The sequence below is a fragment of the Rhineura floridana genome, chromosome 17 (genome assembly GCF_030035675.1).
Source record: "Rhineura floridana isolate rRhiFlo1 chromosome 17, rRhiFlo1.hap2, whole genome shotgun sequence".
Classification (NCBI taxonomy): domain Eukaryota; kingdom Metazoa; phylum Chordata; class Lepidosauria; order Squamata; family Rhineuridae; genus Rhineura; species Rhineura floridana.
Genome location: NC_084496.1, coordinates 15,736,332 through 15,753,211, shown reverse-complemented (window position 1 = coordinate 15,753,211; position 16,880 = coordinate 15,736,332). Strand labels below are relative to the sequence as shown.

The following is a 16,880-nucleotide window of genomic DNA, read 5'->3' as shown; positions in this document are numbered from 1 at the left end:
CTCCTGGGTGTAAAGGGCCAGCTAAAGATCACCCCCACAGTGAGTGGCTCAGGGGTTACATGCCCTGCCACCTGTGCAGCCGTGGGCAAGCTGCATAGTCCCAAGGAGCCCAGTTGCCCCCAGCTGGCAGTTGCGGACAAGGCAGGGGCTGGCTTGTGCAGCTGTGGCAAGCTGAGCAGGCCCTAGCCAGCTGGGGAGGACTAGCCTCAGAGGGAGGCAATGGTAAACCCCCTCTGAATACCATTTACCATGAAAACCCTATTCATATGGTAGCCATAAGTTGGGATCAACTTGAAGGTAGTCCAACCATTGGTTCTTGGTTACCATTGAGCCATGCTCTGGGCTTTGTGCTGGTCTGGTCACTGAGAAAAATTACAGTTGTTTAAGATCTCTCTGGTTTCAAAGTAGGGAAATCGGTACAGTAAAGGCTGCAGAAACTGCCCTGCAGGAATTCCTTTCATTGACATGAGGTCTTCAAGCCTGCTGGCTCTTCCCTCTCTCTGCTTCCATCGCAATCTCATAATAATCTGCACTGGTGAGAGATTACCTGCTGCATTAATATTGTACTGTTGTACACCGCACTGAGAGCTCAATGCTATAGGGCGGTCTAAAAATGTAATTAAATAAATAAATAAATAAAAATACTGCCTATAGTCTAGCCTAGCAATGTGCCATTCTCTTTTCACAAGAAGCAGTTGCCCATGCCAGCAGTTGAATTGCAAGCTAAACCAGCACTATGTTGACTCCACTCTGTATTTTAGCCTTAACAGGCCAGTAGCTATTTACAACCAAAAGGCAGAGAGTCACATTCAGAGCTGCTATAGCAATGCAGTTCCTAAGGAAGTAGCACTATTGCTGCTGTGTGCATACTCCCTACTTTTCAGGAGGTGGCAGCAGCCCCAGTGCAGCATTTTTTAAACTGAGGGTATACTCTGCTAGGGTAGCTGTGTAATACCTTCCACTTTTGCCATTAATGCCAGAAGGAACTGGGAGAACCATGAATATGGTATCTACTGCAATGCAGTGCTGTCTTTCCAGGTTGGGAATTGGGGTAGTGCAGGCTGCAGTATGATGCTATGGTCAGGGAAAGAAAGAACGGAACATCCAGGTGGGCAAGTGGATTAATTGGTAGGCTGATAAACCTTGGATAAATATCTGTAAGACTGCTTTAATGGAAACACAAGGAGCATTTTGGGCATTAGCATAATCAAGTAGACTTATGGTGGTGCTAGCCAACTATCCACCAGGATTCAAGCTCTGCCAGGAATGTTGTGACTCCTCCATTAGTTTCTCCTCCCACCTTCACCCCCTGCATCTAGAAATTAATGCAGCCATTTAGGGAATTGGAATAATATTCTTGCCCTGAAAAAAAAGTATTTAGTTCAAAGAAATTGTATGGTTTCTTGTGTACTTATTTGTAAATAAATATAGCCTTGGTGTTCAATGTGTTAAGAAAATGAACACAACAAAAAGAGGCTTGTGGCTGTTAAATGGTTGATGAGGGTTGATCGAGACTGGCAGGCTGGGCTTTTTTTCTTTTTCAATTTGCTGCTGATTATTCATGCACACCTTAGGCCATCTTGCATCTTGCAATCTGTTGCTGTTTTATGCTTGCATTGGGCAAAGGGTGCCCCACATAGAAGCCTCAGCACTTTCTGAAGCAATGCACAGGTGCTGAAGCATCTTATCATTTCATACAGAGCACCTGCTGGGCCAGAAGCAGCTTCCTTGAAACACCAAGCGAACCATCATTTCTACCTGTGCCCCACATGAAGAGACAGGATGTCCCAAAGGGATCTGTGATAATGCAGACATCTCTGAGGCATTTCTTCTTGCTTTTGTGCCAAGCAGTTGCAGTCAGAAGACATGCCCTGGCCACTTCAGATGAAAAAAAAAAGGCACTCATTCCTACTTGCTGGATGCTCCATGTGAAATTAAAAGATGCTCCATAGGTCTCTGCATTATTACAGACGCTTGGGATGTCTTGTAACTTTGTGTTTGCACTGGATCAGGTGCTATTTCTGGCTCTGTGAGTATCCTGCACAAAATGAGAAAAGATGCCAGTGTTCACCTTATAGAGTCAAATTCTCCCCAGAAGCTTTGATGTCATGGCTGGGAGTCTGTTCTCTTAGCATTTTTCCCAGGGAAGAAGTGTCCTTCGCTCTCCCAGACTGGAAGGCTGGTCCTCCCTCATCAAGATGCCTTATTAATTTCATTTGCTAATTTCCTTGAGAGGGAAGTAAACTTGGCTGCTTTCACCCTCTTGTCTCAAGGTTCTTCCTCCCCACCCCAATTTTTTTGGCAAACTGAATTTTAGTTATTGGAAGAAGAGCATATGAATAAGGCAGATTTACCATTTACTGAGAAAATAAGAATCTAAGCCTGTATTTTGAGGGACAGGAAGGTACAGGAAAAGTTTGTTCTTGGCAGTGAGTAGCTAAACTGAAGTGCGCTAATCTGAGTATCTTTAGAGTAGAGGTAAGGAATCATGGATCAGTTATGGTTCTACTGGGCCTGTCTGTCTGGCCCTCAGGGCTCTATCCAGGCCACACCCCTCACTAGGCTGACTTTGCATACTCCTCAAGTATTCCACCTTACACTGTCATGATGCTTCTTTGCCTAGGTGGAGGATGGAAGAGGGTTGTGTGTGTCAAAACCTCAAACTCCTGCATGGCTGGAATATAGCCTGCTGTGTGTAGGTGAACGCTGCATCCATTGCTCCACCCACTTTTGCCTTTGGCCCTGCCCACCACTGGCATATGCCCCCCAGAAGGCTTCCCATGAAGGAATGTGACCCTCAGACTGAAAAAGCTTTTTTTTAAAAACAGTCCATTTGTGTTTTGTACTTTTGGTCCGTCTGAGCAATTTTCAGGAGTGAGGAAGATATTGCTGTGAGGAAAAAGTCCTCTTATCTCCCCAGTTTTATTAAAAGCAGAACATGAAAATGTCTGCTGGTATCGGTGGCATTCATAAACTTAGATTTCCAGGTCTTAGTTTCTTAATTCTGGATACATTATACAAGAGAGCTTACCCAGAGAAGGCTGTTGAAACTTTTTCTTTTCTGGGCCATTTTTGGTCAAAAGCCTTATTTGTATGTAACAGTAAACCATGATTATGGGCTTTGCGGGATCAAGCAGCATACTAGAACACTCGTGGTTTGTTCCTCCCCTGGTGTGAGCAGGAATAACAAGCCATAACAGTGTGGCATTGTATCCAAACTCAGCGTTGTAGTTTGGTTGGCTTGCTGATCATAGCTTGTTAGGGAGAAACAAGCCATGGTTATGGTTTGGATATGACAACAACACAAGGCTTTATGGCTTTAACCATGGTTTATCATTATGTGCACTTTTCTCCAAATCACTTATACGTTTCAAAATAGCACTCAGAAGTTATTTCCGAAGTATTGATGTTGCCCAAAGTGTTTATACTTCTTATTTAGAAATAGAAACAATATTGCTGTTATTGAGAGATGAGACAAAATTAAGCTGGTAAAAATCATAGTAACCTGTTGCTACTTGGGAACACAGTGCTGTGACCAAAATGCTGGAAAACCATGTGATGCAATAACTGGCCCATTTCTTCTGTTTGCAGAATTTATGTTGCTCTGGCTGAGTTTCCTTCACACAGAAAAAGAACTGTGTGACATCTTTACCTTGAAAGTGAATAAGCTTTCTACTGTTCTTGCCATGCATCCATGAGATGTTTCTCTCTCTTCTTTGTTTTACAGAAATGAACAATGACCATAGTTGACAAGACATCTGAGTCCTCAAAGCCTTCGGCTTCTGAGAAGCAGCCTTTTAGCTCCGTAGCACCAGCTTCTGGAGAAATGGACTCAGGCTCTGCTGGTTGGGGTGCTATGTCTTCTTCTTTAGAAGCTCCGAAACACAAAATATCTTTGGGACCAGTGCCAGGAGCTGCAGTGTACTCTAATTCATCTGTACCTGATAAATCCAAGCCCCCAACTCAGAAAGATCTGTGTAAGCAAAGCCACAGTGTTAAGTATACCCTCAAGCTTGTCAGGGGTTCCTTTTATTTATCAAATTTATTTGGCCATCTATCAATAAATATTCCCTGGTCAGATTACAAACAAGACAATATTAAAAATACAGTGCACAATAGTTAAAATCAACACAAACAGTAAAACACAGCAACCAGAACACTTGGATTTGCAAGCTAAACAAACCACACACAAAACACCCTGGGCTCCTGCTGGGAGGAAGGGCAGAATATAAACCAAATAATTAATAAATAAATAAACTTGCACAACCTTAATTTTCAAAAACATCCTCCAGCGCTGGCAACTACCAAAGTAGAAAGCCATATTCTTGATTGCAGTAGTTTTCCCACAGTTATCTTGATAACTAAAAACAAAGTACAGTTAGCAATAGAAATGAGATATTCAATCAGTGAAAATGTTATTAAGATGATGCTCCCAAGAAGAAACATTCCATCTTGTGTATGAGAGAAAGGGAGTGCCACTTCTAAGAAGATGCCTGCTAAGAAACATGCACGTATAAACAAAGGTTGCATTTAATTAATTCCTAGTCAGAGTAGACCCATTGAAATTAATGAATCTATGATGGTCATGTCTATTCAGTGGATCTACTCAGAGTAGAACTAGCACTGAATACCACCCAAAGAATTTTTTAAAACTGATATGCAGATTTAATCTATTAATAAAACAAAGCATACTGTTTGTCAACTAAGATTTTTTTAGTGAAGTGGCAGTCCTAGTTAACAGTTTCTAACAGTAAAAAGTTGTGGTGTTTGGATCAGTAAGGTAATAATAAATATAAATAACTGCATTTAGTTTTAGTTTAACTTTACTATTTTTTTTTTTTTTAATATTTTTTTTTCAGGCCACCTTTTAGCCAGAGCTTCCAAGGCACCTATTTTACCCAATCATTTATCCCTTATTATGACTTTTAAATGCTGTCTTCAAGTAATTATTCTGTCAAAGTCTTAATTATTTCAGTATATTTAAAACATGTCTTTGGTCTTCAGCAGCTATTGGTGATGGCATCGCAGCACCCCAGAAGGTCCTCTTTCCGGCGGAAAAGATATGCTTGAAATGGCAAAAAACACACAGAGTTGGAGCTGGTCTCCAAAACCTTGGCAACACGTGCTTCCTCAACTCTGCTCTGCAGTGTCTGACCTACACCCCTCCCCTTGCCAACTATATGCTTTCCCATGAACACTCTAAAACTTGTGAGTATATTTTAACATCTGTCACATTTTTGTAAAAACTTGAAAGAGAGGGTATAAGTTGAGAGAGGGGCTTCTTCTAAGTTTGTTCTGTCTAGTATTTTGAAAAACTCTAGAACAGCAAGACATGCAAGTATTTACATGCAGACATTCTAGTGATGCACTGTGTCTCCAGCACAGTGGTATAACACCTGCCAACCTTATTATCCATACATGTGCTCTCTTTCTCTGCCAGCAGATGTCAGCAACTTCCTGTGCATATGTGGCCCCCAAAGCATTTTGTTGTATTGTGATGAATGCCAGTCTCTGCTTGTACATGTGGTTTTTGAGTAAAAACGATATACAAGCATACTACATTTTCCCCACCAGAGCACAACAGCTATTGTACAAAGAAAGACAGGCACATTGTATTAACTTGGCTGCTGGTGGGGATTGGAACTGCAGCTTGTTCCAGGTTTCAGGCAAGGGGTAAATAGTCCAACTGCATGAGAACCACAGAATGTTCAGCAATGGAAACTTGCCAGAAAGAATTATTGATTTACTTTTATTATTTGGTTGCTTTTGTTCAATTTGTTAACCGCCCTTCATCAGTGAGTATACAAAAAAAAATGCAACTATCACCATAATGCAACCAAAAATAGCACCAATAGATATGACCTAGAATAGCATCAAGCCCTCTCAAAAGCCTGAGTGAAGAGATGTGTCTTAAGATTCCATCAGAAGCTCAGTAAAGAGGATGGTAACCAAACTTCCTGGGGTATTCTATAGGCAAGGTGCCACCACCAAGAAATCCCCAGTCCCATGTCGCCACACAATGGGCTTCTCCTGTGGACAAGGCCACAGGTAGCTCACCCTCCCTCTCAAAGAAGAACACATTTCAGAGGAAGTGACAGACACCAGGATTTCTTACTGTTTTGCTGTGTATTAAATGTATTAAGTTTTTTAAAAATTAAGTTGCTTTCTCATGCACTGGTAAGTTTCGTTATTGCACCCCTTTTTTAGTATTACAGGCTTTCTATTGATATTCAACATTTTGCTATAAGATGACAAATTTGATCTGTGCTGTTTTAAAATAGTATCGTTCTCTAGTCTAACTACAAAGTTTGGTTTTTACTCAATTATGTCAATCGATACAACAATATTTCCCCAAAAGAAAAGAATAATGCTCTCATTTTTAAAAAAGGTTTGCCTAACCTGTTAAAGCAAATGAAAAGATTGCCAAGTACACTGATTTGAGAAATTTTATTCTTTACCTTCATTTTAAAAAGCTGTATCCAAATTAACCTGTACTTATCCTTCTCCAAAATATACATAAACAGTTCAGTAAAATCTAGTAGCTTATAGAACTCAGAAAAATATAAAAGATGGCAGGCTTCTGAAAAATATGGTCTCTTACTCATAAGCAGTCCTATTGAATCCATTTTCAATAGCTTACAAGTAAGACATTAGGAAAGGACCATGTCTCAGTGGTAGAGTATCTGCTTTGGGTGTAGAAGGTACTGAGTTCAGTCCCCAGCATCTCCAAGTAAGGCTGGACATGTCCCCATCTGAGATCCTGGAGAAGCCAACTTGGCATAGAATCATAGAATAGTAGAGTTGGAAGGGGCCTAAAAGGCCATCAAGTCCAACCCCCTGCTCAATGCAGGAATCCAAATCAAAGCATTCCCGACAGATGGCTGTCCAGCTGCCTCTTGAATGCCTCCAGTGTTGGAGAGGCCACTACCTCTCTAGGTAATTGATTCCATTGTTGTATGACTCTAACAGTTAGGAAGTTTTTCCTGATGTCCAGTCAAAATCTGGCTTCCTGCAACTTGAGCCCATTATTCCGTGTCCTGCAATCTGGGATGATTGAGAAGAGATCCCTGCCCTCCTCTATGTGACAACCTTTCATGTACTTGAAGAGTGCTATCATATCTCCCCTCAATCTTCTCCAGGCTAAACATGCCCAGTTCTTTCAGTCTCTCCTCATAGGGCTTGGTTTCCAGTCCCCCGATCATCCTTGTTGCCCTCCTCTGAACCTGTTCCAGTTTGTCTGCATCCTTCTTGAAGTGTGGAGACCAGAACTGGATGCAGTATTCAAGATGAAGCCTAACCAGTGCTGAATAGAGGGGAACTAATACTTCACGCGATTTGGAAATGATACTTCTGTTAATGCAGCCTAAAACAGCATTTGCCTTTTTTGCAGCCACATCACACTGTTGGCTCATATTCAGCTTGTGATCAACGACAATTCCAAGATCCTTCTCACATGTCGTATTGCTGAGCCAAGCATCCCCCATCTTATAACTGTGGATTTGGTTTCTTTTTCCTTTTTTTTTTTTTCAATAATTTTTATTCAGATTTTCATAAAACATACAAAACAAAATCATAAAACATTCAAAGACAAAAAACAAAATCAAAAATAATTAAACAAAAAGAAAAAAAGAAAAAAAAAAACAAAAATAAAAAATAAAGAGTAAAATATTGACTTCCCATTTGTCAAAGATCAAATCAGTTATAAGTCTATAATATATAACAATCCTGTCTCTTAAGTCATATTATAAAATCACTTTCCTCCAGTAGTTATCTTACTTAATCATCAAATCTCATAAACATTACTTTATTCTTTCCACAAAAAGTCAAAGAGAGGTTTCAATTCTTTAAGAAATATATCTATCAATTTTTTTTTCCAGATAAGCATATCGATTAATCCATCTCATTACTAATTATGATAATCTTATTGTCATAACCATAGTCAAAATAAACATTTCAATTAATCCATCACATCAGAATCTGTTAGGTTCAGTAATTTCAGTAGCCATTGTTCTATTATCTCTATTAGTTCCATTTTCCATCTTCCATCTTCAGTAGTCTTGTTAAGTCCAGTAATTTCAATATCCAATCTTCCATTATCAGTATTCCATAATAATCTTGCTGTCAAAGCCATAGTCATATAGTAAGAGTCTGATGGGAATTACCTCTATCCCAAATATTTTCTTGCCATCCATTCTGAATAGGTTGCTGAAATACTGCTGTAAAATCATATCTCTGTTCTTTTTTTCAAAATACACTGGGTCATCTCTTAAAAGTTTTTCCATTGTCACATGGCTGCAGTTAATTCCATAGATTTTCTCTATATTGGGCTCCATCACATCATTCCAGTCCAGAAGATAATCCATGCCATTGATAACTTTATCTCTAGAATCTTCATTAATTTCTTCAGAGATAACATTGAGTTCCAAACAATAGATTTTATTTCTAAAGTCCATAGACTCCAAATCTTGTTCCTGTTCCACGTTTGTTCCAATCTCCGGGATCTCCTCTCTCACAGGGACCCCTATTCCAGTCTCCAGGGTCTCCTCTCTCACAGGGACCCCTGTTCCAATCTCCGGGGTCTCCTCTCTCACAGGGACCCCTTCCAGGGTCACCTCTCTCACAGGGACCCTTATATCTTTAATCTCCTGCTTCATTTTACTCAATTCAATTTTCGTTATCTCAATCTCATCCATTATTTTCTGAAACATAGTTATTTCCAGATTCTCAGCCACTTTCTTAATTGCCATTTTAAAAGAAAAATATAGGAAAACCACTTCTTATTTCAGCAACAATTGGGTTAATACTCCAAACTTGGTGACATCACAGTATAAACAGAGCAGACAGCCTTATCTCTCCAATAGTTAAGTAAACAAAATGCAGTTCCCAGGATCGAAACAATTAATGGCAATCGTCAAGAAACAGATTCGTCAAAATAAAATAGACCAAAAAGAGAGTAGTCTCAAAACAGTATAATATTTTTCAAAATAAAAATCTGGAATAGAAATCCCTCTTCTGTGTATATCTTTAGAATGCAAATCCAGGACAGCTTTTTGCAACAAAAACAGAGATAAGCTATTAATTAATGCGTAGCAGAGAGAAGTTACGGCTCCCCAGTGAGATGTCAAAAACCGATCAATCTGGCAAATCTCTTTTAAACAGCAACAATTTAAGTCAAGTAAAAGAAAAATATAGAAAGAAGGGTGCTTGCCTGTTAGTGCGTTCTCTCTTAGAAGATAAGATGAACGTTCGCTTTAACAGATAGAGCTTGCTGTTGAAAATCCGTCCCACCTTCGTCGGCTGGACCTCGTCCCATAAATTAATGAGATCTGGTCGTCCCAACAAAAATAGGCTTTGAGGTTAATCTCTTCGTTTCTCCCTACCCGGGAGAAGTTTAATCAGTCAAAAAAAAAAGAAAAAACTGACTGATATATCTGAATAAGCTTCTTTTGAGGCAGGAGCCCGTCTCAAAAGCAGGCACAGGCTAAGTCACCCTTCCCGGAAGTCGGATTTGGTTTCTTTTTCCTAAGTGTAGAACTTTGCATTTATCCCTGTTGAATTTCATTCTGTTGTTTTCAGTCCAATGCTCCAGCCTATCAAGGTCCCTTTGAATTTTGTTTTACATGGTATTAGCTATGCCCCCCAATTTTGTATCATCTGCAAATTTGATAAGCATGCTCTGTACCTCCTCATCCAAGTCGTTAATAAAAATGTTGAAGAGCACTGGGCCCAGGACCGAGCCCTGTGGTACCCCACTTGTTAGTTCTGCCCAGTTTGAGAAGGAACCAATGATAAGCACTCTTTGAGTATGATTTTGGAGCCAACTGTGGATCCGCCTGATAGTTGTTCCATCCAGCCCACATTTAGCTAGTTTGCTAATCAGAATATCATGGGGCACCTTGTCAAAAGCTTTGCTGAAGTCGAGGTATATTATGGCCGCAGCATTCCCACAGTCTACAAGGGAGGTTACCCGATCAAAAAATGAGATAAGATTAGTTTGGCAGGATTTGTTTTTCATAAATCCATGTTGGCTTCTAGTAATCACTGCATTGTTTTCAAGGTGCTTACAGATTGACTGCTTTATAATCTGCTCCAGAGTTTTTCCAGGGATTGACGTTAGGCTAACTGGTCTGTAGTTTCCCAGTTCCTTCTTTTTCCCTTTTTTGAAGATAGGGACAACATTAGCTCTCCTCCAGTCATCCGGCACTTCACCAGTCCTCCATGATTTCGCAAAGATAATAGACAGCAGTTCTGAGAGTTCTTTAGCCAGTTCCTTCAGTACTGTAGGATGCAGTTTATCAGGCCCTGCCGATTTGAACTCGTTCAAAGTGATTAGGTATTCCTTGACCATTTGTCAGACAATACTGAGCTAGGTAGATCAATGATCTAACTCAGTATAAGGCAGGTTCCAGTGCTCTTAGTTGATAAGTGCTACATAAATTATTTGTATGTGAATGAAGGACTGTGGGTGGGAAGCAGCACAGTGTAAAATTTTGTTAGATCTTCTCACAGATAAATATGTATGTAATGCCTAGAATTGCCTTGTTTGCTAAAGCTTCTGAGAGTTTGTTAGATGTTGCTGGAGATGGCTATTCCTTGTTTTGGAGATATGTCAGCAGACATTTTAAGGTAGTATTTGGGTTTATGTTTGGCTTTATGATGAACTTTTATTATTTTATTCTCTTTATGGTTTATTTTTACGTACACCACTTACAAGTGTTCATGATTAAAGTGATACAGAAATGCCTTAAATAAATGCATATAATGTACGTCCTTTTAAATGTACCTCTTTTTCCCCCTTGGATGTAAAAAATTTGTGCGTTGAGGGAATTGCAGCGACGTATGCTTAAAGCAATAAAAAGTTTGAGTGACTGCTTTTTGTTAGCTGCAGAAAAAGGTTTGTGCTGCTTAGCCAAATGTGGGTTTCATAATTCAGAATGTAATTTTTTTTCTTTTTTTGTTTTTGTTCAGGTCACGAACAAGGATTTTGCATGATGTGCACCATGCAAAGTCACATCACCCAGGCTCTTTCCAACTCTGGCAACGTCATCAAGCCTATGCCTGTCATAAATGATCTTAGACGTAAGCCTTTATAAATGTTAACATCTAGAATGTTTTAATTTACATAAAGTCTGCATGACGTGTAAATCACAAGGCCCAACACACCTTACCAGCCATATATTGGGTGTGGGTGTTGTTCGGCCCCGATTTGCCACCACACATGGTTTGAGTTCAGCTTAGAAGACCACGAGTTGTACAGACCTCTCCTTCATTTTCATAAAAGTTTCCTTTTATGTAGGTTTACATCAGGGGTGGGGAATTTCCACCCCATGGGCCATGTTTGGCCCGCCAAGCCATTTCCCAAAGACTGTGCCCACCTGCTCCAGACCTGACATCATATGTGAACTTAAAACCAAGTGTAAACCCAATATGTCATATGTGACATTACGTGTAGGGTGGGTGGAAATGCAGCTGCATTGGTTGTTCACACAGCTGGTCACTGCAGAAAGTTAAATCCGGCTTGCTTTGGGTTTGTGATAGGGTTTCCACCCTGCAAAAAGCAAGCATGAGGAGTTCCATCCTGATTGGTCGCTATCAACAAGTGGGTGGTCCCACCCACCTATCAAAGTTGACCAGTGGGTGGGAGGAAGATGAAAATCTTCCTTACTGGGCCAAAAAGTTTCCTTAGCTCTGGTTTCCATGATATACATATAACTTTTTTCTTTGCTTATTAGGGATAGCAAAACATTTCCGTTTTGGCAATCAGGAAGATGCACATGAATTCCTACGATATACCGTTGATGCTATGCAGAAAGCATGTCTGAATGGTAGCAACAAGTAAGTTGCAGGCAGAATAATGGTCAGTTTCCCCCTTGGGTGTGTTTTCTTGTATGTGAAATGTCTTTTGTCTTAAGTAAATCATATATGTCTGTAATTTATTTTCAGATTAGACAGACATACCCAAGCAACCACATTCATTCATCAAATATTTGGAGGATACCTAAGATCTAGAGGTATGTAGGAACATAAATAACAAGCCCCTTAGCGTGTTGTTGACATTCTGTCTTTCTGAGTGCTGTGGACTCTAGTTTTGACCACTTCATATTATGTTATGTCTTTTTTTTTCATTTCAGTAAAATGTATGAACTGCAAAGGAGTTTCAGATACTTTTGATCCATACCTGGATATTACATTGGAGATAAAGGTATGTTCATTTGTGGAAACATTTATAAAAATCTCTTGCAGCAATGCAGTTAGAAAAAACCCCAAACCCATTTGTATGCATTGAGATAAATATTAGCATGAATTTTATTTTCTAATCCCAAATATAAGAATATTCTCATGGGGACCAGTTCCATTCCATTTCAGTGAAGGTGGGGTGAGGACCCTTTTTCAGCCCAATGGCTGCATTCCCTCATGGGCAACTTTCTGGGCACCACATGCCAGTGACAGGTGGGGCTAGGGACAAAAAATGAGTCAGGCAACTATGTGACATTTACTTTGTACAGGAGATTACATTCTAGCAATAGTCAGCAGTTTCTACTCCTGCAAACCTCTTCATCCTCCAGGATAGCAAAATTATCACAGCTCAAGAACACATTCCGGCCAGGCAAAAGCACTTGAGGAGAGCACTTGAGAGCTGTGGTCTGAGGACAGTGCCAAGGGCCAGATAGAATGGCCTGAAGGACAGCATTCAGCCCCAGGCCTAAGATTCCCTACCTCTGCAATAGACGCTTGAGCTGAGTATTATACAGCAAGCCTGTACTGCAAAAACTGTGTCTTCTTAATTACATGCATGAACAATAAATATTTCCCCTTGCTTTCAAGCTCTTATAAGAGGACACCTGTGTGATCAGACCAAAAGGTCCATCCGGTGTAGCAACTTTACTTCCCACAGTGACCAACCTCTAGGAAATCCACAAGCATGGCATGAATGCAAGAAAGGGAGCAGCTTCACATGCTGTTGCCTCCCCTAACAGTGGCTAGTAACCATTGGCAATACTGCCTCTGAAAATGGAGGGTTCCATGTAGCTGCAGTAGTTAATAGCCATTGACAGGCCTTTCCTCCATTATTTTGTCTAATCCCATTGAAGTTAGTGGCTATCACCATATCTTGTGGCAGTGAGTTCCATCATTCCCTCCATTTCCAATATTCAAGGGTGAATGTTGGGGAGGTATCTTTTGGGAATCCCAAGATTTTGAGAAATTGAAAAATCTTGAGGGGAAAAGGGGGTAATGAACCCAGAAACAACCCAGGGAGGACTGAGCATGCTCAGTGGCCATGGAATACTGACTGACAGAAAACTGGATGGGAGGGAGAATGGGATGGAGTATCATGAATGGGGGGAACTAGACTGATGAACAGGAGTACTCCACTGTTTTGTTGCAGTCAGGTGGCATACACTCTGGATGCAAAAGAATAAACAGAATCAAGGTAATAAATAAGCATCATGCATTTCTATGACATCACTATGAAAAGATTTTAAAACTTTACAAAGAACGTGTCATATCAGTATTATACACAGTGTTTGCATCAGGGCTATGGAGTCGATACGCCAGACCTTCGACTCCAACTCCTCTATTTTTCTACTGTCCGACTCCGACTCCTTCATAAATGACAAATGTATATTAACTAGTAATAACAAATTTACTGTAGTAAAATGGTAGCACAAGGCATTTCATCACCACCACGTGAATCCAGAGCTTGGAAAAGTTACCTTTTTGAACTACAACTCCCACGAGCCCAATCCCTGGGGCTGATGGGAGTTGTAGTTCAAAAAAGTAACTTTTCCAAGCTCTGGATTCACATGGTGGTGATGAAATGCCTTGTGCCACCATTTTACTATAGTAAATTTGTTATTACTGGTTAATATACATTTGCCATTTATGAAGGAGTTGGAGTCGGTACATTTCTACTGACTCCACCCAAAATTGCTTCCGACTCCACAGCCCTGGTTTGCATTAGCATTGTGAAGCCGCATAAAATAACAATCTTATCTAAACAAGTTATTACTGTATAATCTGTTGGCCATAGGCTTGTTCTTTGTAAGTTTTAAAATCTTTTCATATCTATGTTAATGAAAAACAAAATGTTTATTTGGCATCTTGACTTTGTCATTTGGCATCTATTGATTGGTCAGGGAATATATTCTCTAGGTTTGCCATGCACTTTGGGGCAAAGGTGTTATGCCTCTATTTAAAACCATGGAAATTATTTTACAAAATTTGATGTTTGTGGGATGATGGGTGGAGTTCATTGTTCTTGTCTGTTGAGTTTGGAATTCATAGTTAATTGATTTAAAGCATCTGGTAGTTGGAAGAGGGTCTCTCTGTAAAACGCACTGTGGAGATTCTGCCATGAACTAGAATTAACATGGAATATTTTTTTATTTGTGAAACTCACATTTCTGTTTTTTTCTTTTTCTTTTAGTCAGCTCAAAGTGTTAACAAAGCTCTGGAGCAGTTTGTCAAACCAGAGCATCTGGATGGTGAAAATGCCTATAAATGTAGCAAGTAAGGAAGAGGAAATTTAATGTGTCTCTTTAATAAAAAAGACTAATTTGTCTTTTGTATCTTTAAAAAGAATTTGGCTGATATTTAATGTGTTACTGCAGGACAAAATGGCATTTATTCAAGTATGTATCACTGATAAGTTATTTAGAGATATGTGATATAACAAGCCCTATTCTGGCTTGTTTTTACTATGTTAAAAACCAGAGCTTGGAAAAGTTACTTTTTTTGAACTACAACTCCCATCAGACAATCCAGTGGCCATGCTGGCTGGGGCTGATGGGGGTTGTAGTTTAAACAAGTAACTTTTCCAAGCTCTGTTGAAAACAATCCAAATTCTTTTAGGAAAGTCAGAAGTTGTGTCTTTCCCCTCCCCCCTTTCAAAGACTAATGAAGGGGGCATTCGAAGCCATGGCAGTTCCAAAGGTAAAAAGAGAAAGAGATTAATGATGGGCTGGTGGAATTTTATGAAAATACCAGCAAAACTGATAATAATAAACATGTGCTGAAAGCATTCAAAACCCTGTGGATTGTATGAAAATATATTGCACATCTGGAACATATTCATTCCTTACCCTCCAACTGAGCAAATATGAGGCAAATTACTTGTCATTCATGCTGTGTGTATATTTTTGTCTGATTCTTATTTTGTTTTGTTTAACCATAATTGTCTGCACTGATTTCTAAAAATAAATACCAAATTGATGGGGTGTGTGGGGAAGCCGTGATAGCACGAGGTTTTGGAAAGCCCGTGGGCAAGACACCCTCAGTGAATCTTTCCCCCTCACTGCCATTATTGGCAGCTGTTGCTGCTCTTCTGCCTCATCATTGCTACAGTCAGCTTACCTGCAAGACCAGGGTAATGAGTAAGCTGACAATGGCACTTTCCCTCCTTCTCTGCACCATTGTTTCCTTACTTATCTCTTCTGGCCCTCAGCAAGAGGCAGACAAACAAGCATGTTTGCAATAGTGTAGAGGAGAAGTGGGGCCGGGGGCTGTTGTCAGTGGGCCCTGGCTGGGGTGCAGGCCCTTGGTGTGTGCCTGACAATACAAACCTTTGATGTTGGCCCTGATTGAAGGATATGGGGGGAAAGGCAAGGGTATTTTATTTTATATTTGCCTGAAACAGCAATCTTCTTGAATCAGATTTTTTTTAATTGAATTTTTATATATAAATATGTGCATATAGGTACTAATTCCAATATGACAAGCAGTTGTTTGAACATCAGGAAATGAGATAATACCAAAGCAAATAGCCTTGGAAGTTGAACTGGATGTCCTCTGTTATGTTTTAGGTGTAAAAAAATGGTCCCTGCATCAAAGAGGTTTACAGTACATCGAGCTTCAAATGTTCTCACCTTGTCCTTGAAACGGTTCGCAAATTTCAGTGGTGGCAAGATTACAAAGGTAACACAGTGCTACAGTTGAACCTAGATTAGATTTTATTGCCCCCAATATTAAACCATATTAAAATGCCCTTGCAACCTGGAATCGAATATGATGAAGGGTGGAATGAAAATGCTTTATATTCTGCTAATAATGATGTCCCCTTTCTAGCTTTCCTTTAAATACAGCCAACATCCATTTTAACACAAACACGTTTTTGTCTTTCTGTCATTCAATCCTCTAAGAGCGTCATCGTTTTCCAAAATGTTCAAGTTTAATTTGTATGAGGGTATTTTTTATGTGCATTTATTCTATTTTGTTTTTAATTGAATGCTAGAGAATGGTTGTTGTTAATTTGTGAATCCCCTTCCACGTATGTCCCAAGGCGATTTACAGGCATATCCTTAAAAACAGCTAAAATAATTTTAAAAACAGTACAAGAACCACTAAGTATACACCTAGGCAGAGACCTTTTCATCTAGCTGAAAAAGCTTGTTGAAACAAAAATGTCTTCAGTTGTTCCCAGAAAGGACAGATAGTGGATGCCTGTTGCATCTTGATAGGAATACTCTTCCACAGAATGGGGGCAGCCACAATGAAAGACCTGCTCCAAGTTGCTTCTGAAATTTTGGGCCTTGAAGGAGAAACGTTCCCACAGACCACAGTAAACTACTGGGTACATAAAAAATATGGCGGTCTCTCAAGTAACCTGGTCCTGAGCTGTATAGGGCCTTATATGTTAGTACCAAAATCTTGTTGTGCCTGGGTATCTGAGAAAAATGCAAACATGGTTTTCCCCCTTTCATTTCTGTTTAGGAGGTGAAATATCCCGAGTATTTGGATATTCGACCATATATGTCCCAGCCAAATGGAGAGCCAATTATTTATGCATTGTATGCAGTTCTGGTACATACTGGTTTCAGCTGTCACGCAGGACATTACTACTGCTACATAAAGGTAAATATTATTTATAAAACACATGATAC

At 39.8% G+C, this 16,880-nt stretch overlaps 1 protein-coding gene across 7 annotated transcripts in view; it reads left to right on the top strand.

Annotated features, from left to right (window-relative positions):
• Positions 1-16,880, top strand: part of USP42 (ubiquitin specific peptidase 42) — a 71,641-nt gene that overhangs the window by 14,372 nt on the left and 40,389 nt on the right. For 5 of the 7 annotated variants that reach the window (XM_061600108.1, XM_061600107.1, XM_061600105.1 and 2 more), the window contains exons 2-10: positions 3,728-3,977; positions 5,005-5,208; positions 10,969-11,079; positions 11,733-11,835; positions 11,944-12,011; positions 12,132-12,202; positions 14,429-14,511; positions 15,804-15,915; positions 16,711-16,851. In XM_061600108.1, coding sequence (XP_061456092.1) covers positions 3,737-3,977; positions 5,005-5,208; positions 10,969-11,079; positions 11,733-11,835; positions 11,944-12,011; positions 12,132-12,202; positions 14,429-14,511; positions 15,804-15,915; positions 16,711-16,851 — 1,134 coding nt within the window. In that variant the 5' untranslated portion in view covers positions 3,728-3,736. The remainder of the gene's footprint in view (positions 1-3,727; positions 3,978-5,004; positions 5,209-10,968; positions 11,080-11,732; positions 11,836-11,943; positions 12,012-12,131; positions 12,203-14,428; positions 14,512-15,803; positions 15,916-16,710; positions 16,852-16,880) is intronic. The other 2 variants (XM_061600109.1, XM_061600111.1) reach the window with 1 other exon arrangement.